This window comes from Artemia sp. Qi Xiang Cuo, chromosome 6, assembly GCF_049724085.1.
Source record: "Artemia sp. Qi Xiang Cuo chromosome 6, ASM4972408v1, whole genome shotgun sequence".
NCBI classification, from domain to species: Eukaryota; Metazoa; Arthropoda; class Branchiopoda; order Anostraca; family Artemiidae; genus Artemia; species Artemia sp. Qi Xiang Cuo.
In genome coordinates this window covers 62,294,163-62,320,317 of record NC_142799.1, presented here as the reverse complement: position 1 = coordinate 62,320,317, position 26,155 = coordinate 62,294,163, and the positions used below count along the sequence as shown (strand labels likewise).

General features: G+C 33.6%; 1 protein-coding gene across 1 annotated transcript in view; it reads right to left on the bottom strand.

Moving 5' to 3' along the window:
* Window positions 1-23,896, bottom strand: part of LOC148951485 (uncharacterized) — a 190,391-nt gene extending 166,495 nt beyond the window's left edge. The window contains exon 1 of the mRNA XM_089090909.1: window positions 23,816-23,896. Within this exon, the coding sequence (XP_088947035.1) occupies window positions 23,816-23,894 (79 nt within the window). The 5' untranslated portion in view covers window positions 23,895-23,896. The remainder of the gene's footprint in view (window positions 1-23,815) is intronic.
* Window positions 23,897-26,155: the final 2,259 nt, after the last annotated feature.

Below are 26,155 nucleotides of genomic sequence, written 5' to 3'. Positions count from 1 at the left end.
AGTTTGAATCAGACACTTTTAGGATATCGATTGTTCTTACTAGAAAAGTACTTCATTAAAAAAAATTAAAATGATCATACGACCTAAATTATTTCATCAGATATGCGAACACTCATTAACAATTGTTTTGAAATTCTGCTAACAAAATCCATTCTCAAGGTAAAAGTTTGAATCAAACGCTTTTAGCATATCGAGTGTCCTTACTGAAAAACTATTGCATTAAAAAAATAAATTTAATTTATCATACGACCTATATTATTTCATCAGATACGCCAGCACTCATAAACGATCCTTTTGAAATTCTGGTAACAACATCGATTCTCAAGGTAAAAGTTTGAATCAAACGCTTTTAGCATATCGAGTGTCCTTACTGAAAAACTACTGCATTAAAAAAAATTAAATTGATCATACGACCTAAATTATTTCATCAGATATGCCAGCACTCATAAACGATTCTTTTGAAATTCTTCTAACAACATCCATTCTCAAGGTAAAAGTTTGGATCAAACACTTTTAGCATATCGAGTATCCTTACTGAAAAACTTTTGCATTAAAAAAATAAATTTAATTTATCATACGACCTATATTATTTCATCAGATACGCCAGCACTCATAAACGATCCTTTTGAAATTCTGCTAACAACGTCGATGCTCAAGGTAAAAGTTTAAATCAGACACTTTTAGTATATCGAGTGTCCTTACTAAAAAAACTACTGCATTAAAAAAATAAATTAAATTTATCATACGACCTAAATTATTTCATCAGATACGCCAGCACTCATAAACGATCCTTTTGAAATTCTGCTAACAACATCGATTCTCAAGGTAAAAGTTTGAATCAAACACTTTTAGGATATCGAGTGCCCTTACTGAAAAACTACTGCATTAAAAAAAAAATTATCATACGACCTAAATTATTTCATCATATACGCCAGCACTCATAAACGATCCTTTTGAAATTCTGGTAACAACATCGATGCTCAAGGTAAAAGTTTGAAACAGACACTTTTAGGATATCGAGTGTCCTTACTGAAAAACTACTGTATTAAAAAAATAAATTAAATTTATCATACGACCAAAATTATTTCATCAGATACGCCAGCACTTATAAACAATCCTTTTGAAATTCTGCTAACAACATCGATTCTCAAGGTAAAAGTTTGAATCAAACACTTTTAGGATATCGAGTGTCCTTACTAAAAAACTACTGCATTAAAAAAAAAAATTTATTGATCATACGACCTAAATTATTTCATTTTCTTGTAGGCGTGAATGTATGGTTGAATGTAAAAATGCTTGCCAGCTTTTTTCGCAATGTCCACGTGTAACTCTAATGTCACAGGCGTGAATGTATGGTTGAATGTAAAAATGCTTACCAGCTTTTTTCGCAATGTCCACGTGTAACTCTAATCTCACCGGTGTGAATATATGGTTGAATGTAAAAATGCTTACCAGCTTTTTTCGCAATGTCCACGTGTAACTCTAATCTCACAGGCGTGAATGTATGGTTGAATGTAAAAATACTTGCCAGATTTTTTCGCAATGTCCACGTGTAACTCTAATCTCACAGGCGTGAATGTATGGTTGAATGTAAAAATGCTTGCCAGCTTTTTTCGCAATGTTTAGGAACCAGAGTGGAATCCCCGCTCGTTTTTGGAAATTTACCAACGGGGTAAAAGCAAATAGCACGTAGTTTCAAAACGTGTTTAATCACGTGTAGATGTCCCATAGAATAACATTGGAAGGAACATAGCGCTATAGAATAGCATGGGAGGAACATAAGCCCTTAGAATAGCATGGGAAGGAACATAGTCGGCTAGAATCCATAAGTACATGCCTTGAAAAAGTGTCAAGGAACGTAATTTCCCCAAATAGCACAGGAAGGAACATGGTCGGCTAGAATCCATAAGTACATGCTCTGGAAAGACACCAAGGAACATAAGGCAAGCAAATCCATAAGTACATGCTCTGGAAAGGTGCCATGGAACGTAATCCCCCCAAATAGCACAGGAAGGAACGTAAAGTATGCAAATCCATAGGTACATACTCTGGAAAGGTGCCAAGGAACGTAAAGTAAGCAAATAGCACAGGAAGGAACATAAAGTATGCAAATCTATAGGTACATGCTCTGGAAAGGTGCCAAGGAACGTAAAGTATGCAAATAGCACAGGAGGGAACGTAAAGGCACCAAATTCATTATTAGCATTCTACTGTTACAAGCTATTCCCTGGAGGTGTTTAAGGTTTTTATGGAAGGGATGGTTGTTTAATTTTAGAAGAGGCTCAGTCTTTTTCCCTGAAAAAGACAACGTCAACATAAAATGAAAAGATATTAATTAAAAAAAACTTTTCCACAAAATAAGTTTTTCAAAAAAAAGTAAAGAACTAAATTAACCCAAAAATGAACAAAAATGGAATCAAATAATCTACCTAGCATACAACTACCATAAATCGGTATCAATAAATAAATGAAACCCAAAACAAACATAAATTAAAATAAATAACAGAGTCAAACTCAAAACGAGCAGAAATTAATATGAGTAGGGTTCTAAATCCCTATTCTTTCGAAAAGCCAGAATATATTTTTTACTTTACTGAAAAGTATTCTTTTAAATGTTTTAATTTCTATAACTTTAAGAAATCAAACATTGATTAAGATTATAAGTCATAAATATCAGCATATGTATATTAAACTGACAATGCACACTTTTTTCGGTAAAGTCATTTGAATTTTTTTCAGTAAAGTACAAATCCCTGTTGGTAGGTCTGCAAGTTGTGAACTTTGCCCAGTGTTTACGCATAGTATTGGTTATTGGTAAGTATACAGAAGTTTTCAGGGGTGGGGATTTTGGTAGTTGGGGGGGGAGGGGGTTACGTGGGAGGATCTTTCCATGGAGGAAGTTTTCATAGGGGAAGAGACATTGCTGTGAAGAAGGCGCCGGATTTCCCAGCATTATTTTAAAAAAAGATCAGAAATTAAACAATAAGAAAAACAATTTTTTAACTGAAAGTAAGGAGCAACTTCGAAATTTAGAACGAACAGAAATTAATACGTATAAGATTGTGTTCACCCCCTAGTCATTACCTCGCTCTTTACGCTAAAGTTTTATTTTTACTTTCATCAGAGCTATTTATTCCAAATAAAGGCCTTTGTGGTTAAGGGGTCATTCTTAAAGAATTGGAACAAAATTGGAACTTTAGCCTAAAGAGTGAGTTAATGACTAGGAGGTGAACCCCCTAGTATACGTAATAAGAACATAGGATTATAGAAGTTTGTTACGTAAGTTAATTCGTAAGTTACGTCAGAACAAAATTTTAAGACAACCATTTAGCCAAAAAAAACGTGGTTTTAAATATTCATGTACAATGAGCCAAAATGAAAGCTGCATTAACTCAATAACGTTCAGAAATTAAATAAAAGAAAAGTTTAGTAGTAACATTATTAGTAAGCTATATGCTGATTTGAAGGGGACAAGGAAACCTACAAGCCTGAGGCATGGGTATGTGTGCAGTTTCAACGATACATAACTTACCACGGTCATTCATCTATTACCACGACCGGTATATGTCTTAGCAGACTGGTTTCTGAGCCAACACCTATTTTCTGGGCCAATCAGAGATCTATAAGGTACTGATCCTACGCTTGGGGCATGAATATATGTGTAGTTTAAACGGTACATGGCATAGCGAGGTCATTCATCTATTACTAGGACATTTTTTTCTGGGTTCAATACCCAAAAGTTGACTTCATCATATAACGTATTCAAAGATAGTCTCTTTGTAAAAATGCTGGTTTTCACCTGGAGGGTATATAATCATGTTTTTTCAGTATAAATAAAGATACATACTGTTTTTGGATCAGTTGTAAAAAACAATTTGAAATAACCCTTTATTGTTAAATATGTTCATTTTCAATGGAGAATTCTAAACGGTTCATGATGGTAAGTAAATATATATTATTCTTGAATTATCATAAGAAAAACAGACCCTTTTCGTATAGTTACATTTAACTATCTCATCATAATGATTTTCTGATTGCCAATGGGCTACATGACCAATGTATGATTCAAGCGCTTTGTGCTAGCTGTTCAGGTATTTTGACTAAAAATGTGTCTTAACTAGCTTGCAAAAATATCTCATACGTTCGTAATTGAAAAAGACAGCGCTTTGTGCCAGCTGTTCTGGTATGGGAAATTTTGACTAAAATGCTTTTTAACTAGCTTGAAAAAATATCTCATACGTTCGTAATTGGAAAAGACAGCGCTTTGTGCCAGCCGTTCTAGTATAGGCTATTTTGGATAAAATGGTTCTTAACTAGCTTGCAAAAGTATCTCATACGTTCGTAATTTGAAAACACAACTCTTTGTGCCAGCCGTTCTAGTAAATATGTGTGTTTTTTTTAATCTTTCAATATGTTTAAGCAATAAATATCTTTAAGCTTAACCCGTCTTTATTCTGTAGAATAGTTCTATTCATTCATTAAATTATGAAGAAATTGTAAATAAGTAGCAATCTCTTTCTTCAATTAACCTCTTCGATGCACAATATTGATATTTCATTCAAGAAATCATGAAAAGAATTGTAAGAAAGTAACAAACTCTTAATTGATTTCACCTCTTGGATACACAATACGGAAATTTCATTAAAGAAATTATGAAAAAATCGCAAGTAAGTAACAAACTCTTTATCATTTTCACCTCTTGGATACACGATACAAAAATTTCATTCAAAAAATTTTGAAAAAATTCTAAGTAAGTAACAATCTTTATCTTGAAATCACCTCTTGGATACACTATACGGAAATTTCATTCAAGAACTTATGAAAATATTTGCAAGTAAGTAACAAACTCTTTATTGATTTCACCTCTTGGATACACAATACAAATATTTTATTCAAGAAATTATAAAAAATCACAAGTAAGTAACAAACTCTTTATTGTTTTCACCTCTTGGATACACAATACGGAAATTTCATTTAAGAACTTATGAAAAAATTGTAAGTAAGTAACAAACTCTTTCTTGAAGTCACCTCTTAGATACAAAATGCAGAAATTTCATTTAAGAACTTATGAAAAAATTGTAAGTAAGTAACAAACTCTTTCTTGAAGTCACCTCTTGGATACACAATACAGAAATTTCATTTAAGAAATTATGAAAAATTGTAAGTAAGTAAAAAATTCCTTCTTGAATTTGCCTCCTGGATACACAATACGGACATTTTATTCAATAAACTATGACAAAATTCTAATTAAGTAACAAAATCTTTCTTGAATTCACCATTTGGATGCACAATACAGAAATTTAATTCAGGAAATTATGAAAAAAATTGCAAACAAACTCTTTCTGGAATTCGCTTCCTGGACAGACAATACAGCAATTTCACTCAAGAAATTATGAAATAATTGCAAATATGTAACAAACTTTTTCTCGAATTCTCCTCCTGGATACACAATACACACATTGCATTCAAGAAATTATGAAAAAAATTGTAAGTAAGTATCAAACTCTTTATTGATTTCACCTCTTGGATACACAATACAGATATTTTATTCAAGAAATTATGAAAAAATCACAAGTAAGTAACAAATTCTAAATTGTTTTCATCTCTTTGATACACGATGCAGAAATTTAATTCAAGAAATTATGAAAATATTTGTAAGTAAGTAACATACTCTTTATTGATAACAAACCTCTTTGATACACAATACGGAAATTTCATTCAATAAATTATAAAAAAAAATTGTAAGTAGTTAAGTAACAAACTCTTTATTGAATTTGCCTCATGCATGCAGAGTATAAAAATTACATTCGAGAAACTATAAAAAATTGCAATTAAGTAACACACTCTTTACTGAATTCGTCTTTTGGATACACAACACAGACATTACATTCAATAAATTATGAAAAAATCGAAGTAAGTAAGTAAAAACTCTTTCTTCAATTCTCCTCATGAATACACAATACAGAAATTTCATTCAAGAAATTATGAAAAAATTGTAAGTAAGTAACAAACTCTTTGGATACATCAGATAACATTCACAAAATCCAAGTTCTATTTATTTTGACTTTATGCATCATTACGTTGAATTTAGGTTAGACCGGTTATAGATGGCAGCACACCCGACACATAGTCATAGGGAGAGGGACATACAAAAAGTTAGGTTAGTTTCGGTTCACATAGAGTGGCGCGCCACTCTAAGTGAACCTAAATTAACCCAACTTTTTTCATGTCTCTCTCACTATGACTATGTGTCTGAGCTGGTGTGCTGCCATCTATAACCGGCCTAACCTAAATTCAAAGTAATGATGCATAATAGAACTTTTTTTATGAATTTTATCTGATGTATCCAAAGAGTTTGTTACTTACTTACAATTTTTTCATAATTTCTTAAATGAAATTTCTGTATTGTGTATCCATGAGGCGAATTCAAGACAGAGTTTGTTACTTACTTACTTACAATTTTCTCATAATTTCTTGAATGAAATTTCCGTATTGTGTATCCAAAAGGTGAATTCAAGAAAGACTTAATTACTTACTTAAAAAAAATTTTAATTTCTTGAATGATATGTCTGTATTGTGCATCCAGGAGGAGAATTCAAGAAAGAGTTTGTTACTTACGTGCAATTTTTTCATAGTTTCTTGAGTGAAATTGCTGTTTTGTCTGTCCAGGAAGCGAGTCCAAGAAAGAGATGGTTTACAATTTTTTTTATAATTTCCTGAATTAAATTTCTGTATTGTGCATCCGGACGGCAATTTCAAGAAAGAGTTTGTTACTTACTTACAATTTTTTTATAATTTCTTGAATGAAAAGTCTTTTTTGTTTATTCAGGAGGCGAATTCAAGAAAGAATTTTTACTTACTTACAATTTTTTTCATAATTTCTTAAATGAAATTTCTGCATTGTGTATCCAAGAGGTGACTTCAAGAAATAGTTTAGATACTTACAATTTTTTCATAATTTCTTGAATGAAATTTCCGTATTGTGTATCCAAGAGGTGAAAACAATAAAAAGTATGTTACTTGCTTACGATTTTTTCGTAGTTTCTTGAATGAAATATCTGTATTGTTATTTAAGAGGTGAAATTAATAAAGAGTGTGTTACTTATTTACAAATATTTTCATAATTTCTTGAATGAAATTTTCGTATTTTCTATCGAAGAGGTGACTTCAAGAAAGAGATTGTTACTTACTTAGAATTTTCTCATAATTTCTCGAATGAAATTTCTGCATCGTGTATCAAAGATGTGAAAACAATATAGGGTTTGTTACTTATTTGCGATTTTTTCATAATTTCTTGAATAAAATATCTGTATTGCGTATCCAAGAGGTGAAATCAATAAAGAGTTTGTTACGTAATTACAATTTTTTTTTAATTTCTTGAATGAAATGTCTGTATTGTGTATCCAGCAGGAGATTCAAGAAAGAGTTTGTTACTTACTTACAATTAGACCCCAGCGCCGCACCGATTAGGGAAGACCGGTGATGACGGGGCCAAGACGCCGGCGCGATCAATGTTGACCGCAAACATTAATGTTTTCATCAGTTTTTCTCAAATCACGGCTTAAATTTACAACAGATTCGAGCCTCTTCATGAGTTCAAAACTTCACAAGTCACTGGCTGGAAACTGTTCTTCTTTGTTATTCATCAAGATAAGTACAAATCTGGTAGAAACGAAATGGCTGAGGCGTTTCAGAATTCTTGCATAATAGTTGAAGTATCTATTAGCTATGTATTCTTAACATAAATAATTATCAAAATTAGTAGTTTCTTCATCGAGCATTACTGCATACAAAACTTCAAATACCGTATCACAAAACTCGTCAGTTATCTGGGAAAAAACTTTGAATATATGTTTGTACTTAGAAGCTTAATTTTTTCACAATGCCCTTTGCCAATATCTGCTTTGTCACCTTTAAAACAGTTGAGATGGGAGACTTTGATAGTGATCGTTTGCTCTTTTAGATTCCTAAAAAGCCTTCCTTCCATTAAAAACGGGTTTTAATAACAATTTAAAAAAAATACATCGAGTATAACTCACGAAAATCTTGTTAATTTTTAAATTATCATAAAGGTTGGACAAAGATGTTGTACGGAGTATTTTTGCTTGGTTTCTTCCTTCTTTAATTTACATGTGTTGATTCATATTTCAAAACATTATCCAACTGTCGAAATATACCATACATAAATCATAAACAATATTTACAATACCCAAAAGAACATACAATTGCAAGCAGAAATATATGCAAAACACAGAAACACATCAACCTATCCTAGCAATTTTTTCTACAATCATTTATAATCATTTTGAATAGGATAACTTAAAATTTCACCTTAAAAAATAATCAAGCATCAGTTCCCAATGACGAAACGTGGATGACCCACCTCAGTACTGGAAGGAAAATGGAAGTCAATTTCCAATCAATGTGTCAGTCTCAACCAATTAGCTTGGTCGAACTAAAATGAATTTATATAATGGACGATATCAGAAAATTGAACAGCTTTTCGAAGAGCATGCATAGCAATTCTACGTAATCTTGTATGATTCGAATATGTTTCTCAATTATAACTAAACTAAATTGAAAACATTTTGACGTTAGAAACTTAAGACAGTGAACGTTTAGAAATTTTCCTTAGGGGTATTCTCATTGAATTTCCTTTCTTTTAAGATCGTGGCAACGCGTGACGGGTAAGCTGGTATACTAATGAAAATCCAAATATTAGTATGTGTAAAAAAAGCTATTTTTCAAAAAAGTGTGGAGGGACAAAAAATCTAGGGGTCAACTGGTCGAAAAAAAATCCTTCAGTCAAACTTGGATGTATACTCTAACTGCGGGATGTGTCTATAATTGTCATGAATAAAAATCAACTTATCCACTTTGTGTGGACTGAGGCTGCTTTCAATAAGAAAATTCAAGATATCATTATTTGAATATAATAATTCCCTACCCCCCCTTCTGGACACCACCTTGATAGGATACCGTCTCTGCTTTAAAATTGAAAAAAAATAACTTTTTGGCATACCTGCTTTCAACTTCCCTACCCGCCCCCCCCCCTCCTGGATACCACGCACCTTGATAGAGTACCTTCTCTACTTAAAATTAAAACAAATAATTAATTTTTGGGCATCCCTGCTTTAAAAAATAGATAAATTTGACATACTATCATTTAAATATAAGATCTCCTTATCGCCCTCCTCCCCTCTGGATACCACCTTGATAGAATACGGTCTCCACTTTAATTTTTTAAAAATAATTTTTTGGCATCCCTGCTTTCAATAAAAAAATATCAAGGTTCTATCACTTAAAAATAATAACTCCCTGTGCCCCCCCCCTATGGATATCATCGTATTGATAGGATACCGTCTCTGCTTTAAATAAAACAAATAATTAACTTATTGGCATCTCTGTTTTCAAAAAATAATTCGAGGTATTATCATTTAAATATGATAGCTCCCAACCCCCCCCCGCCCCTCTTGATACCACCTTGATAGGATGACGTCTCTGCTTTAAATTAAAAAAAATTAACTTTTTTGTATCCCTGCTTTCATTTAAAAAATTTCGAGATATTATCATTTAAATGTAATACCTCTCTACCCCCCCCCCCCCCTCTGGATACCACCTTGCTAGGATACCGTCTCAGCTTTACATTAATAAAATAATTTATTTAATAATTAACTAGGTCACTATATGTTTCAAACAAACACGCGAAATAACGTTAAACAGTTTAGTGTTCCTTGAATAAAAATTGAGGGTATGAGTAAAGAGGTACTAAGACAACAACAAAAAAGGCGAAATTATTCAGATTTACCTCAAACTATTTGAAAATTGAGTCATAGATTCGCCATGGCATTCAATAATATCCAAAGAATCTAATTAAAAGGGAGTACACACAAAAGCCAAATTAGGCCAATAGCCTATGAGATATCTCAAAATACCCAAGACAATGAACAAGTCCCACTGGGGGGCCCTGGGTCTATCAAAATATTTCAATGGTTTCCCAGGGGATTTGATAGTATTTTTTCCATATCTGCTTTAAATGAAAAAACAAATATCTTTTTGGCATCCCTGCTTTCAATATAAAAAATGAGGTATTATCATTTAAAAATGATACCCCCCTGAAGTCAGTACTTTACAATTTATTTATGAGTCGCATTTTGAGGTCAGCCTCTTCTTCAATATTGAAATCTCTTGGAGGGTGCCGCTCGTAGCTTATTGATAATTGGGTTCTCATTAGAAGGTTGTGGTTTTTTGGGGGGAGGGGGGGTAACAAATTTTCATAAATAAGTTTTTGTTTTCTATAATATATCAAGCGGTCAAAAATTGATAATTCAAAATTAAGAATTTCTTATCTAAAAACAGCAAAAGAAAAAAAAACTAAAAACTTACAAATCAGCTGTAGAAACGATCTTTTTGCTATCAATTTCAAAATCAAACTGTAGTGAATGTTGCGTTTTATAATTCTATTTAACTTGAAATAAAATTCTTGACTACGAATAATTTAAGGAATTGCAAGTGGGAAAATGGATTCGAAATGATTTAAAGTCATTTCATAAAGACGATACTTTTTTGTCAACATATGAAGAACTGTGTATATTGCAATATTTGCAATGCAATTGCATTTGCATCTGTCTGGTTTTTATGCAAATTAACAAGAGACGAAAATTAACGAACCAGAGAGTAGTGAAGAATTATGGTATGCAAAGTAATATTTGGCAGGAAACGTCACTGGTGATAAATCGCTAAAGGTGGCACCTTGATTGCGTGATTTTCGGGGATTCGGGGAACCAAATTTTTTCCGGGTGACGCATAGATTTTCGTTGAAATACTCGAAAATTCGGGGATAGTGCAAGCCCTGCTTGATTTCTAATCAGTAAAATCGAAATACTAAACCACACGAGAAGGAAAAGCTCCGACTTTGCGGTTGACGCAATAAAGAATTGCCACAAAACTAATTTAAAGTCGACCGAACGCCACCTTTGCCGGTGGAGTCGCACTTCGGCGGCGCTCGACCGGGCCTCTTGTCGGTGGCTATCGGTCGATCTGCCAGCGCGGTGCCGGGGTCTACTGACAATTATTTCATAATTTCTTGAGTGAAATTGCTGTATTGTCTGTCCAGGAAGTGAATTCAAGAAAGACTTTGTTTATAGTTTTTTCATAATTTTCTGAATTAAATGTATGCATTGTGCATCCAAACGGTGAATTCAAGAAAGAGTTTGTTACTTACTTAGAACTTTGTCATAATTTCTTGAATGAAATCTCTGTATTGTGTATCCAGTAGGTGAATTCAAGAAAGAATTTGTCACTTACCGACAATTTTTTCATAATTTCTTAAATGAAATTTCTGCGTTGTGTATCCAAGAGGTGACTTCAAGAAAGAGTTTGTTACTTACTTACAATTTTTCAATAATTTCTTGAACGAAATTTCCGTATTGTGTATTCAAGAGGTGAAAACAATAAAGAGTTTGTTACTTACTTCCGATTTTTGTATAATTTATTGAATGAAATATCTGTATTGTGTATCCAAGAGGTAAAATCAATAAAGACTTTGTTACTTACCTACAAATATTTTCATAATTTTTTGAATGAAATTTCCGCATTGTGTATCCAAGAGGTGACTTGAAGAAAGAGATTGTTACTTACTTAGAATTTTTTCATAATTTCTTCAATGGAATTTCTGCATCGTGTATCCAAGAGATGAAAACAATAAAGAGTGTTTTACTTACTTGCGATTTTTTCATAATTTCTTGAATGAAATATCTGTATTGTGTATCCAAGAGGTGAAATCATTAAAGAGTTTGTTAATTACTTACAATTTTTTCATGATTTCTTGAATGAAATTTCCATATTGTGTATCCAAGACGTGAATTCAAAAAACCGATTGTTACTTACTTATAATTTTTTCATACTTTAATGAATGAATAGAACTATTCTAAAGAATAAAGACGGGTTAAGCTTAAAGAAATTTATTGCTTAAACATATTAAAAGATTTTTTGAAAAAACACATATTTACTAGAACAGCTGGCATAAAGCGCTGTGTTTTCCAATTACGAACGTATGAGATATTTTGGCAAGCTAGTTAAGAACTATTTTATCCAAAATAGCCTATACCAGAACGACTGGCACAAAGCACTGTCTTTTCCAATTACGAACGTATAAGATATTTTTGCAAGCTAGTTAAGAAGCATTTTAGTCAAAATAGCCTACTACGAGAATGGCTAGCACAAAGCACTGTCTTTTCCAATTACGAACGTATGAGATATATTTGCAAGCTAGTTAAGAAGCATTTTTGTCAAAATAGCCTATACCAGAACAGCTGGCACAAAGCGCTGTCTTTTTCAATTACGAACGTATGAGATATTTTTTCAAGCTAGTTAAGACGCATTTTAGTCAAAATACCTGAACAGCTGGTACAAATTCCTTGAATTACACATTGGTCATGTAGCCTATTGGCAATCAGAAAATTATTATGATGAGATAGTTAAATGTAACTATACGAAAAGGGTCGGTTTTTATGATAATTCGAGAATAATATATATTTAGTTAACATTAAGAACAGTTTACAATTCTCCATTGAAAATGAATAAATTTAACAATAAAGGGTCATTTCAAGTTGTTTTTTACATCTGATCCAGAAAGAGTAATTACATCTTTATTTATAGTGAAAAAACATGAGTATAATCCCTCCAGGTGAAACCAGTATTTTTACAAAGAGACCATCTTTGAATACGTAATATGATGAAGTCGAGGTCTGGGTATTGAACCCAGTAGTATCGCATAGTTGGGTAAATTTCCACCTAAATAATCCAAACAATTCTATTTCATTTTCATATTCCTTGGCACTTTAAGACTATATGAGTAGGCACCTCCTTTACTCCAAAATCGATTTACCTAAAAAAATTATTTGCTGACTAGTTGAAGAGCATATATGTATTTACTTTTAAGAAATTCAAATATTTACTTTTTCGTCATCCTAAAGCAGACCTAAGATAATTACTTTCATAATCCATAATCCTGTTAATTATGCGGAAGAATTGGCGAAGGATTGTGATTGGATTTATGGATTTTGCCAAATTTTGCCAAAGGAATAAGCAAGCACTATTATTAATAGTTTTAGATACCTTTAGAAGAGTGTTAGATGTTAGTTGTTCTAATAAATTATTATTAGATACCTTTTAAATTATCAAAGGGTGTTTGTAAAAGATATTGTAAGGTTTTTTTTTAATATAAAAGGTAATTGGGTATAAAAATATTATCAAATATAAAAGGATATGAAAAGAAGAAGCAGAACACCACCATTATATTAAAGTAAATTTAGACCCAACTATATGCGATCAAACGTCAAAATTAATGCATACTTGGTAATAATGGTTATGTGCAAACGAACATTTTGGATGGAGTGCACGATTTGAACAAGGTTTTGTTTTGAGAGGGAGGGGGGTTATCAATAGTTATAAGCTTTTTGAATACTGCCCGGTGAATAGCATTGTTTCTGATGGGGCATGACAATAAACTTCCTATATACCACTGATGGGGCACGGTAATGATCTCCTTGTATGCAACTTAATGAACAACCCGACAAACTTGAGCTATCTCTCTGAATTGCATTGGCATCAAGCGACCATGATCTGGTCCAAGCATGTAGGATTAAGTGACAACAGAGACCAATTACTATCTTCATAAGATTTTTTTTAATTATTAATATTAAAAGTTTCCTTGTTCTTTTCTTCCACAAACTTAATAATAGTATGAAAAATTTGACTAATCTGCGGATCGAACTTGGAATTTTCTCTTCATTAATATTGAAGAATTAAACAACCAATCTACCATGCTATTGCTCGTACTCTCCATTTACTACTATCAAATAAAAAAAAAAAATTTCAACTACAAGTAAGGTACAACATTAGTAGCATAGGCATTTCAGACTCCATGAGACCCATGCGAGATTCCTGTATTAAATGGTCAGGTGTTACATCAATGTTTACATTGGGAAGACACACCCGCGCAATACGACCGGTGCCCGAGAGCAGGTGTTAGTTAAGTAACAGGGGGAAATTAAGAGACACAGATGTTAGGGAATGCTTACATTCGGTTGCTATGTAATAGAGCATGACGCAATCGTGCGTGACTCAACAGGTTTTATATCATAGGAAATTTTAACCTACTTAACTGGAGTTGGGACTCATGTGTGACATAGCGGATTTATTGGAAATAACTTAATAGACAGCGCAAACAAGGGTATTATGTAATGACGGCGCCAGGTAGAGGAATTTTATTAAGGTATTTCAAGAGGTTTCTTAAGACATGTTTCTTTAAGAGGTTTCAAGACGTTTTTTTCTTTCAAGGCATTTTTTCTCTTTTTTTCAATGTTTTCTTTTTTCTTTCTTTCTTTCAATGCATTTTTTCTTTCTTTCAAGGTGTCTTTTTTCTATAGTTCCTACTTAAAGAGGAATATTTTTGGTTTTTGCTTGCCCCCGCAAACCGTTTCTTCCATGGGCGCCCATAAGGGGTGGGGGGAGTCCAAGGGGGCACCAGCCCCCCCCCTGGATGAATGACGTTGTCATATATTTGTATTAATTTAAAAAACTTTTTCCACCGAAAATTTTTTCAAGGAAAAGTAAAGAGCTCTATTAAGCCAAAAATGGGCAGAAATAAAGTCAAATAATCTTCTAAGCGTAAAACTACCACCAATCACTATCAACAATTAAATGGAACTCCAAACAAACAGAAATTATAATAAATAGCCTAGTTAATCTAAAAACGAGTAAAAATCAACATTCCTAGGGCTGTCAACCTCCATACCTTCTCAAGACCAGAACATAACATAGGCCTTACTAGAAAAGAAACAAAAAAAAAATGACCCTGGATTGTCAGTTTAATATGCATATAATGATGTTTATTCCTTAAAATAAAAAAAGGGTAAACAAAAGTGAGTAAAAAAAAGTTTTTTTTACTTATTTAAGTAAAAAGTGAAAACATTTAAACATATTTTGTTTTCAGTAAGGTGCAAATTATGTTCTCGTCTTGATAAGGCATGGGGATTATGAGCCCTAATAATGCTAGTTTTTGCTCGTTTCGAGTTTGACTCGGCTATTTATTCTAATTTCTGTTCATTTTGAGTTTCATTTATTTATTGATAGTGATTTGTGGTAGTTTTACACTTGGTCATTTCTGCCCATTTTTGGCTTAATTGACCTCTTTAGTTTACTTTGAAAAACATGTAATGTGGAAAAAGTTTTCCTAGATCAATTTCAGTTCGTTTTTTATTGACAAAGTCATTTTCATGAGAAAAAATTATTTTTATCTTTTCATTTTTTTTTTAAGAATCCATAGTTTGACAGAATTGTGGGCGTTTGACATGCCCAATATCCCTAGAGAAAAGGTTACTGGACCGCTCTACTATGCTGAACAAAATAGTTGTCTCAAAATTTTGACTAGGTGTGTTTGGGAAATAAATCAGCTTTAGAGACGGACTGATTGCCCTCCAATCTCTTTTTAGTCTTAGAAAGGACCCTAAAATTTTTAATTTTGAATCTAATTATCTTCTTTAAATGTTTCAATGATATTTCTAGCTATTTTAGAGTGGTTCTGCCTATGATATTTTTTTTAATTGCTTTTTTGAAAACCTGCATGTATACAGTTTTCTTTTTTTAATTGGAACGCCCCCTAAACACTTCCTAGAAGTTTCACCTTAATACTCTTTGTGCCATTAGTTTCAGTAACTGTGGTTGTTGTACTAAAAGTATACACATAGAGCCTTCTGACTAGTTCAAAATCCCCCTCAACTTACTCTTAAAGATCTAACCTAATAATATAAATTGTTCTTGAGATATTGCTTTGTCACCTCTTAGAAAGTCCACATGCTTATAGTTTGTTTTGATTTAGTTAAACGTCCACCTAAAAAATCTTATATTTGTTTACTGAAGACGTTGTTATATTATCTTTGGACTATTGGCTACAAAATGGCTGTCTCACAATTTTGATCGAATGTGTTTGGGGAAAATAGTATATCGGGGGGGGGCTATTTTCTCTCCATCAAGCTTGACTCTTAAAATGGAACTAGAACTATGCATTTCAAATTGAATGAGCCTCCTCTAAAGTTCACAAGACCACCTCTTCCTAAGAACTTTACATCCCCCGGGGCATAGCTTAAAACCCTTACCCCTATGCTCTGGGGGGTTGTGTCAACCCCAAAGACCATATTATGAGATCATTGGAGTATTTTTTACAAAAAGCTATCTTAAAATTTCAATTGGATGTATTTGGGGAAAATATGACGTGGGGTTGGGGTATAGCTGCCCTTCGATAAATTTGACTCTTAAAAATGGCTCTTCTACTTCCAATTCCCAATACAAAATGCCCCCTCCGAAGTTTATACGACCCCCGTTTTCATAAAAGTCTTAAATGCCCTCGGGGCATACCTTACAACCCTTGCCCTGAGGACTGTGAGGGGGCTCTCATCCTCAAAGACATAATTTCTGGACTTTTAAACTACGTCAAACAAAAAAACTATTTGACTGGAATTATCTGGGGAAATTATGGGCGTGGGAGGGGGGTTTGGTTGCACTCTAATCCCTTTATACTATTAAAGAGGGCACTAGCCATCTCAATTACCAACAGACTGAGCCCTTTTCGAAGTTTCTAACACTATAACTTAAAAAAACACTATAACGTGTTGCCTTCCATGAGCTCTTTTTGAAGTTCCTGTGACATTACTTTCTATAAGAACTGCCCTGGTCTAAAAATGAAAAGAATATATTGGGCCCACTTCGCTCTTTACTTAGGCAGCACTATCGCACTGTTCATGGTAATTCTTCTTTAGATTTCAATTATACAGTACCAGAAGTGCCGATTAGACCAGGTAAGCCCCCCCCCCCCCCAAAGAATTGAGCCTATGGGCACCCATGGTTTCTTCAGACTCCATAAAGGAATCCCCTGCTCTTAACTGAGGAGGGCGCATACGTAGGATTTTACATAATACTTTTTGAGACTTGATTTTTGTTACAATGCATTTTTTCTCAAACAATCATTGTATTCTAATGATTTTTGTCCCTGTTAGGACTCTAAATACCAATTTCCTTCCAATAGAGCTGTGCTTTAATCAAACCGTCCATGAAGCCCTTTCCAATGTTCTGTCTCGACGAATACATTATAGGAAATAAAGTTTGCACGCAAGGAGAATCCCATTTATTACGCATGCAGAATGATGATTGCGTGTTTCCTAAGGGTACAGTAATTGACACGCAGACGGGAAGTTAATTACTACCAATTTTTTATCACCTGTTCGTCAAGTTGTGCTTTAAAGATTATTACCAAATAATACTCCGCGTTGCTGTTAATGTATTTTTATTCTTTTTTTGTAATAAAGTTGAAAGTTGAAAAGTTGAATAGAGTTACAAGACGCTTAAATAGTGTAAACGTTCACATATTGAAGATTTGTTCTGGAACAAAGAGTCAAAAAAGACACAGACCGTTGTAAACACAAAATTTCTTAATAAAAACAAATTACAAGCATTATCAAAACACAGAAACAAGCAGTTAAAAACACGACAAACGAAAAAAAAAATGCGTGAATTAAAAAAGATGGGAATCCTAGCAATCATTACAAAATCCTAGCATTTTTTTTAGTAATGAAGTCGGAAGGGGGCTACAAGACGCTTAAATAGTGTAAACGTTCACATATTGAAGATTTGCCCTGGAACAAAGAATCTAAATAAGACACACACCGTTGTAAATACAAAATTTATTAATTAAAACAAATTTACAAGCATTATCAAAACACAGAAACAAGCAGTTAAAAACACGACAAACGAGAAAAAAATTCGTGAATTAAAAAAAGATGGGAATCCTAGCAATCATTACAGAGGGAGGGGTTGATATTAAAGCTAAATTTAAGCCATATTAAGAGCCACTAGCGAAAATACAGTGTTTTTTTATACAAAACTATGCAATGGAAAAATAAAACATGAAAAACCTGATATAGGCTAAAATATTCGCAAAACCTGCGTGAATTGAAAAAAGGTATGGGTCCTAGCAGGCAATTCCAGGGAGTGTTGATATTAGAGGTAAATTTAACCCTATTATACATAATACTCTATTATTTATTATTTCTGAGAGCTAAGACGAAATTCCGCGCTTCTTGGAAGGGGGGGGGGGCAAGAATATGCCCTCCCCCCGGTTAAGACGCACACATTTGAATAGTATTTTCTCTTCAAATTTCACATGAACTCGTTAGAGGTGTTTTTTTAGGTCCTATTGAGAGCTTTTAATGGAAAACTCCCTAATCGGACTCCAACCCTTTCATGATGGCCCCCCGCCTAGAAAAAACCCCAAACCACCAGGGCATTACGTAACTACCTCCTGCCATCGAACTTGGCATCCCCATGATCACCCTTAGGACATTTTCATTTTTGTCACTCCGAAAATAAACTTGTGAATCTAAATTAAACACTGTCTTTTATTGAACAGACGGACTCGGCACTTCATTGCTAGACCGTGATACTATAAGCAATTCACGCCACAGTGCCACACTATTACTGCTCTGAAGCACCCTCTTACATCGACTCATCACCCCCAAGACATTTCAGTTGTTTGTTGTTAAAAATAATGCTTCAACCTATTGATTCGAGTTCTCGTAAGCCAAGCCTATCACGGAGCTCCTCAAAACACATCACTCCATCATAGTATTACGTGGCTGCCCCCGCTGTCATTCAAGTGGCACCCACCCTCATCATCCCCTAGGACATTTTCAACCTATGCCTCCAAAAATAAGCTTGTGAATTCAAATTAAACACTATTTTCATTGAAAAGCAGGATTCGGCATTTCATTTCTAGGGAGTGATACTCCAAGCAACTCACGCCACAGTACCACACAATTCCTGCTCTGCGGCACCCTCTGACACTGCCTCATCACCCCCAAGACATTTCAAACATGTTTTGTTAAAATTATGCTTCAACCATTGATTTCAGTTTTCGCAAGTCAAGCCTATCGCGATGCTTGTCAAAACATATAACTCCACCACAACGTTACGCGCCTGTCCTCTCTGTCATCCACGTGTTTCCCCTCATCACCCCCTATGACATTTGCAACTTTTTCAGTGTGAAATAAGCATGTGAATCTAAATTAAACTCAGGTTCTTTTATTGAACCGCGGGACTTGTTATTTCATTGCTAGAATGTGATAGCCAAAAGCATTTCACGTCACTTGGAATTTAAAACTTTTCTTGAACGAGCATTCTCCTTATTTCAAAAGTGTTATATAAATCGTTACTTTTGCCCCCCTCCCACTCCCAACTCCGATTCAACATTTTAGATTCCACCAATTCCATCCACTAATTCCAAGATTTTGTTCGTTACTGCCTCTGTGGTACTCTATGGCTGGTAACTATCACCCCTCTGGCGCACTTTATCACGCATAAGGGTTTTTCAACCTTTTTCTCCCACAACAATAATTTATAAACTAAAAAAGGAACATTTTTTTATCACTGGAATCTTGCCCTTCAATTATTAGATTGCAAAGCTCAACGACAATTCCCAGTTTGTTGGGCTCGATGGCTAGCACGCAACATCCTTTTGTGTGCATTATCACACCTAAAGTATTTTCAGCCATTTTCCTTTAAAAACATCCATTTACACTTGAATCGATCGTAAAAAGTTAATGAAAAACCCTCAATAACGTATATTTTAAATAAATAAAAATAAATAAGAAAATAAACAAAAAATAACGTACCTTTTTGATGACTCCTGTCAATTGAGGCCAGCGTGACACAATGTACTGTCTCTTATGACACCCTCCAGTGAATATCCTAAGAATCACAAATTCTTATTACAAAACACAAGACACTATTACAAAATAAAAAATAATTCTTACAAAACAAAAAAATATATATAATTCCTACAACACGAAATAATTCCTACAAAACAGAAATAAGTCTTACAGAATACAAAAAAAATATTTTGCACAACTTTAAAATAGTTTTATCAGAATGAAAAATTGTTGGTCTTGAAACCAAAATACTAAATACATTGCACAATTCTAAAATAGTTCTAACGTAATGAAAAATAGTTCGTGTAGGACACAAAATACTTGCTAAAAAACACAAAATTCTAAAAACATCCCAAATACTTCTTATACAGGTAGACTACAAAAACTTCAAACACAATCCGAATTACTCCTAAAAAACAGAAATAACTCTTAAAATATACAAAAAATGCTTTTTACAATTCTAATATAGTTCTAAAAGAATGAAAAATAGATCGTGCAGAACACAAAATACTTACTACTAAACACAAGATTCTAGCAATACCCCAAATACTTCTTATAGAATACAAAAACTTAAAACATAATCCTAAATCATTCCATATAAAACAGAAATAACTCTTACAAAATACAAAACTACTTTCCAAAATTCTAAAATAGTTCTAACAGAATACTTGGTGCAGAACACAAAATACTTACTGTAAAGCACAAAATTCTAACATCACCCTAAATACTTCTTATAGAATACGAAAACTTCAAGCATAGCCCAAATTACAAACAAAATAGAATAAAAAATTCTAACAACCCTCCAAATACTACTTATTGAATAAAAAAAGGCTCAACCATAATCCAAATAATCCCCACAAAAACAAAAATAACTGTTACAAAATGCAAAATTCGTTGCACAATTCTAAAATAGTTCTAACAGAATGAAATGTACTTGGTGCAGAACACAAAATACTTGCTACAAAACAAAAAATTCTAACAACATCCCAAATACTTCTTATGGAGTACAAAAAACTTCAAACATAATCCAAAATAATTCCTATAAAACAGAAACATTTCTTACAAAATACAAAAATACTTTGCACAATCATAGGCAGCGCGCTAGCGCTGCCTAAGTAAAGAACGATGTGGGAAAAATGTGGTTTTTTTCTCCATACCCGGGCACATCGTATCGAAGGAGTCGTCGTAGTAACTTCGAAAAGGGCTCATTCAATTGGAAATTGGAGTGGCTTGTGCCCTTTTTAATAGTCGAAAGTGATTGGAGGGCAACTAGCCCCCCTCCCACCCATCATTCCCCCAAACACATCCAATAAAAATTTTGAGATAGCCATTTTGTTCAACATAGTTGATTTTCAAATAGAAAATATGTTTTTGGGGGAGGACCCTCCCCCAAAACCCTCGGGGCAAGGGTTTCAAGTTATGCACTGAGGGCATATAAGAAGGATGTTGGCACTATGTACTATTTTTTTTCCTTTAGAGCAGGGCACTTCATATGGAAGGGGTCGTCGTAGAAACTTCAAAAAGGGCTCATTCGATAGGAAATCGAGAGTTCTAGTGCCCTTTTTAATAGTCGAAATTGATTGGAGGGCAACTAGCCCCCTACACACCTATCATTTCCCAAAACACATCCAACCAAAATTTTGAGATAGTGATTTTGTTCAGCGTAGTTGATTTCCACATAAAAAATATGTTTTTGAGGAGGACACTCCCCTACAACCCTCAGGGCAAGGGTTTTAAGTTATGCCCTGGTGCATATAAGGTTTTTATTGAAGGCGTTGTCGTAGAAACTTCAAAACGGGCTCATTCGATTGGAATTCAAAGGGCTAGTGCCCTTTTTAATGGTCGAAAGTGATTGGAGAGCAACTAGCCCCCCCCCCCCCACGTCCATCATTCCCCCAAACACATCCAATCAAAATTTTGAGATAACCATTTTGTTCACCGTAGTTGATTTCCACACAGAAAATATGGTGCTGTAAGGTCCCAACTCCTGCCCCTATTGGGGTCACCACCACCCTTGCTGTGGTTAAGCATGAGGTCTTATAACCGCTATTTATTTCATGAAGCAAAGTATTTTTTAGGAGTTATTTTGTCGAATTTTGTTACTAAGAGCAACTCGCCTCAATAGTAACTGAAACTCTAAAAAAACGGAACTGTGATACCAATTGATGCATAAAAAGAATTGGATTTTTATGCTGATTTTCAATGTGTAAGTTTCATCAAGTTTAATGTTACCCATCAAAAGTTATGAGCCTGAGAAAATCTGCCTTATATTTTATAGAAAAGTGTGAGTTGCAGTGGCAGCTAGCAACCTAGTAAGAGACGATCAAACAGTTTTTGGCAACGAACTGTAGGTGAAGAACCCTTGGTAATCAGGGTTGCACAGGTAGCTAGAAATAACATCAAAGATTGAAGTGTAGTAACTGAATTATTTTAAGGAATCATTATAGATTATGATGCACTTTTGCCTACGTTGAACAAAATGGCTATATGTTCTGAAATTTTATACGACATGCTGCTATACTTTATTCTACATCAAATCGAGTTCCAACTGCCTACAGTTCTTCCATTCTGCGTAAAATTTGTTTCCTTTTCGAATAAAATTGCCTTTGAAATTCAACGCCTAGTTTTCCTACCACTCTCTTAATATAAAATTGATTTAGAATCCCATATGATGGATGCAGCATGTCGTATAAAATTTCAAAAAATTCATTAAAGTGGTCGCCACTATTTGCCGCTAAAAGAGGATAAAGTATATCTAGACTGTATTAAGGAATCATTCCTTTATTTGATATTAATCTCTTACTACAGGCGAATTTGAACCCACTAACCTCTAATCATGAGGCACACTTTCATCCTTTGTGCTATAGTAAGGTATTCATTGATTTGATTTTTCTACAAAACTGTGTATATACGTAAAAATAAATTTTGATAAACGTATTCTAATGGCAATCTTTGGCATTTTTCAATTGAATCGTTTTAAATTACAGTATAGATAAGACTGTGTTATTGTTATTATAGGATAACATATCAGTTTTCAGCTCTACATGTATACTCAACAAGACACATTTAGAGAACGGACTCTAGCTAATAGTAACTGAACTATTAGAACAGATCTTAATAACCATGAAATATTTTAATAAATCATCATCAGCATGATTATACAACACACTTGTCTTTTATCAAGTTTACGTATAGAACTGGACGCTGGTATCCGGGTTGCAGCGGTAGCTAGCAAACTAGTAAGAGACGATCACGTCCCATACTAAGAAATACCGTAGCCTATAACTCCTAAAAATATAGTCAGATCAAAACACAAAATATTCTATAAGAATTGCCTTATATAAAACCCTTATGTAGGTTTCTTACAGCTCATTGGCTTGAATAACGAAGAAAATCCATTGGCTTGTAAAATATGAAAAGTTGCTTTAATTATGATATTCTGCATTGATGGCAACTTTTTTCCCAATATTCTTCCTTTGCAGCTAGCGGGGCACTTGAAAATCATAGAGAGTCATTCAATGGCTTATTTTTAAGCAAATTGACGTATTTAAAAAAGTTTTGTAAGGGACAAAATAACTAAGAATAGAATTATATTTTATGTAAAACTGTATTTTCATGTACAAGATTGATGAATGGCGTCATAAGCTTAGGTTGTAACCATACATGGTGTAAAAGTAAATGCAATATTATGATGTTAGCTATAATGACATCAGTATATTCTTACATATTAAACAGTACTTATGTAACTTATGTACTTAGTACTTATGTAGTTATGTAACATACAGTACTTCTTTCAGAGTTTTAACAAAAGATCTAATGTGTCAACCGAAATTAGAGAAATTCCTGAAAATTTTAAATAAAATAATATTATTTTGTCTCTTAGTTCAAAGTTATTATCTGGGTTGTAGTGTTAGCTTGAAACATAGTAAGAGATGATCACGTCCAATACTAAGACATAAAATAGTGCATAACTCCTAAAAATAGTGTCAGACCAAAATAAGAAGTACACCATTAGAGTTGTCTTGTATAAAACCCCTATATAGGAAACTTACTTTCTCTTGGCTTGAACAACAAGGAAAATAAATTGACTTGCAAATCAAGAAAAGTGGCTGAAACCACAATATTCTGCATATACGGCCCTTTTTTTCTCTGTTTCTCCTCAGATAGTTTGGCATTGGAAAATCGTAGAGAGATATTTAATGGCTCATTTTAAAGCAAATTGATGTGGTTGAATCCGAGTTGCAGCAGTGGCTAGCAACCTAGTAAGAGATGATCACATCCAATGTTAAGAAATATAATAACCCATAACTCCTAAAAATAGAGTCAGATCAAAACAAAAAGTACACCATTAGAACCGCCATGTCTGAAACCCTTATATAGGAAACTTTCTGTACCTTGGCTTGAACTAGATGTAGCTTGGCAAAAGGCACTAGATTTAGCAGTTTACTTCAAAATGAGCCATTATACAGCTCTCTATGATTTTCCAGTGCCCAGGTAGCTGAGGAGGAAAATCAAAAGGAAAGAAAAAAAGATGCCGTATGTGGAGAATATCGTGGTTACACCCAATTTTCTCGATTTTTAAGCCAATTTATTTTCCTTGTTATTCAAGCCAAGGGACGGTAAGTTTGCTATATAGAGGTTTTGGACGAGGTGGCTCTAATAGTGTACTTCTTGTTTTGATCTGAATTTTTTTTTCAGGAGTTATGGGTTACTTTAGTTTTTACTATGGAGCATAATCGTCTCTTACTAGGTTGCTAGCTACCGCGCAACCCGGATGAACAAAAACTGAATCTTTATGCACAAAATGATGAATGACATCATAATAGTGGGTTATAACTGTAAGTAATGTTATAATGAAACTTTACGATGACGTCAGTTGCAACTGGGGTTCGTCCTATTCTATAAACAATATTAGATGCTCTTGACAGACATTGATCCTATATGTAGTTTTAAAATTCATTGGTTTTAGTTACAAAAGGTTTTTAACCCCATTATTTTCCTTTAAAATAAGCCATTGAACAAATCTTTACGATGTTCAGTGCCAAGCTATCTGTGGAAAAGAAAGAAAGTAAAAAGATGCCGTTTAGGCAGAATGCTGTATTAGGTGTCACTTCTCTTGCTTTTTAATCCAATATGTTTTGCTGTTCAACCCAAGGGACAGAAAGTTTCCTATACAGGGGTTTCGATCAAGGCGGTTCTAATGGTGTAATCTTTGGTTTTAATGTGATTCTGTTTTTAGGAGTTATGGGATTTTATATTTCTTAACATTGCACGTGATTCTCTCTTACTAGGTTGCTAGCTATCGCTGCAATCCGGACAAAGGAGAAATATACATGTTGCATCATAATGCATTCGAGGACTTAGTAAAACGAAGATGCTATTTTTTTGTCAAAAGTTTATTTCAAATGTTTTATGCCCTGGGGACGAACATTGGGAGACGTGCACTAGGCAGGCATCTGACTAGCTTGAATTCTAAGTTACTATTGTACGTTATCTTGTAGTGATTTGAACCTGGATCTTTTGAATCTGAATGGAAGTCTTTAAGCCACGGTACTACCGGTGACCGATAGTTTAGATGAAATTAAATGGGGTTAAAAACCTTCTGTAACTAAAACAAATTATTTTTAAAACAGAATTAATTTTTCCACTAAAAACTGCATTTTGATGTCTTTTCATTCTGCAGTCTTTTCAAAGATATTTCATTTTTGAATCATACATAAAAAATTGATGTCAGTCAAGAGGATCTAATGTAGTACTAATTAATAGAAGTTTTATTTAGACTTTAAATAGAAAAATGTTTAAAAATTGCCTCTGGCAGGATTTGAGTCTGCAGTTATAATAAAGAATTACAGTAAAGAATGATCTCTCGCCCATAGTAACTGATTTGTCAATTAGGTCTTTTTGTATATAATTATCCATTATTATATAAATCGCAATAATTTTTGGGCGGATTTTATGATAAAGAAAGAACTCTTGCCTATATCAACATGTATAGGCAAGTTAACTATGCTTAATAATTAGACTTGTTTAGCTGCCTGATTCGTCTAAGAAACGGGAACTTATTTATTGTTAGGTTATGGGTACTTGATACGAGTCTTAAAAAGTGTTAACTAGATATTTCTAATGAATTTCAAAGAGAAATCTTTCTATTTCAAAGAAGAAAAATCCTTAGGCTTTTTCCGGTTTTTAATCATCCGGGTTGCAGCGGTAGCTAGCAACTTAGTACGGGACGATCACGTCCAATGTTAAGAAATATAAAAACCCATAACTCCGAAAAAAAAGTCAGATCAAAACAATATGTACACCATTAGAACCACCTTGTCCAAAACCCCTGTATAGGAAACTTTCTGTCATTTGGCTAGAACAGCAAGGGAAATATATTGGCTTGAAAA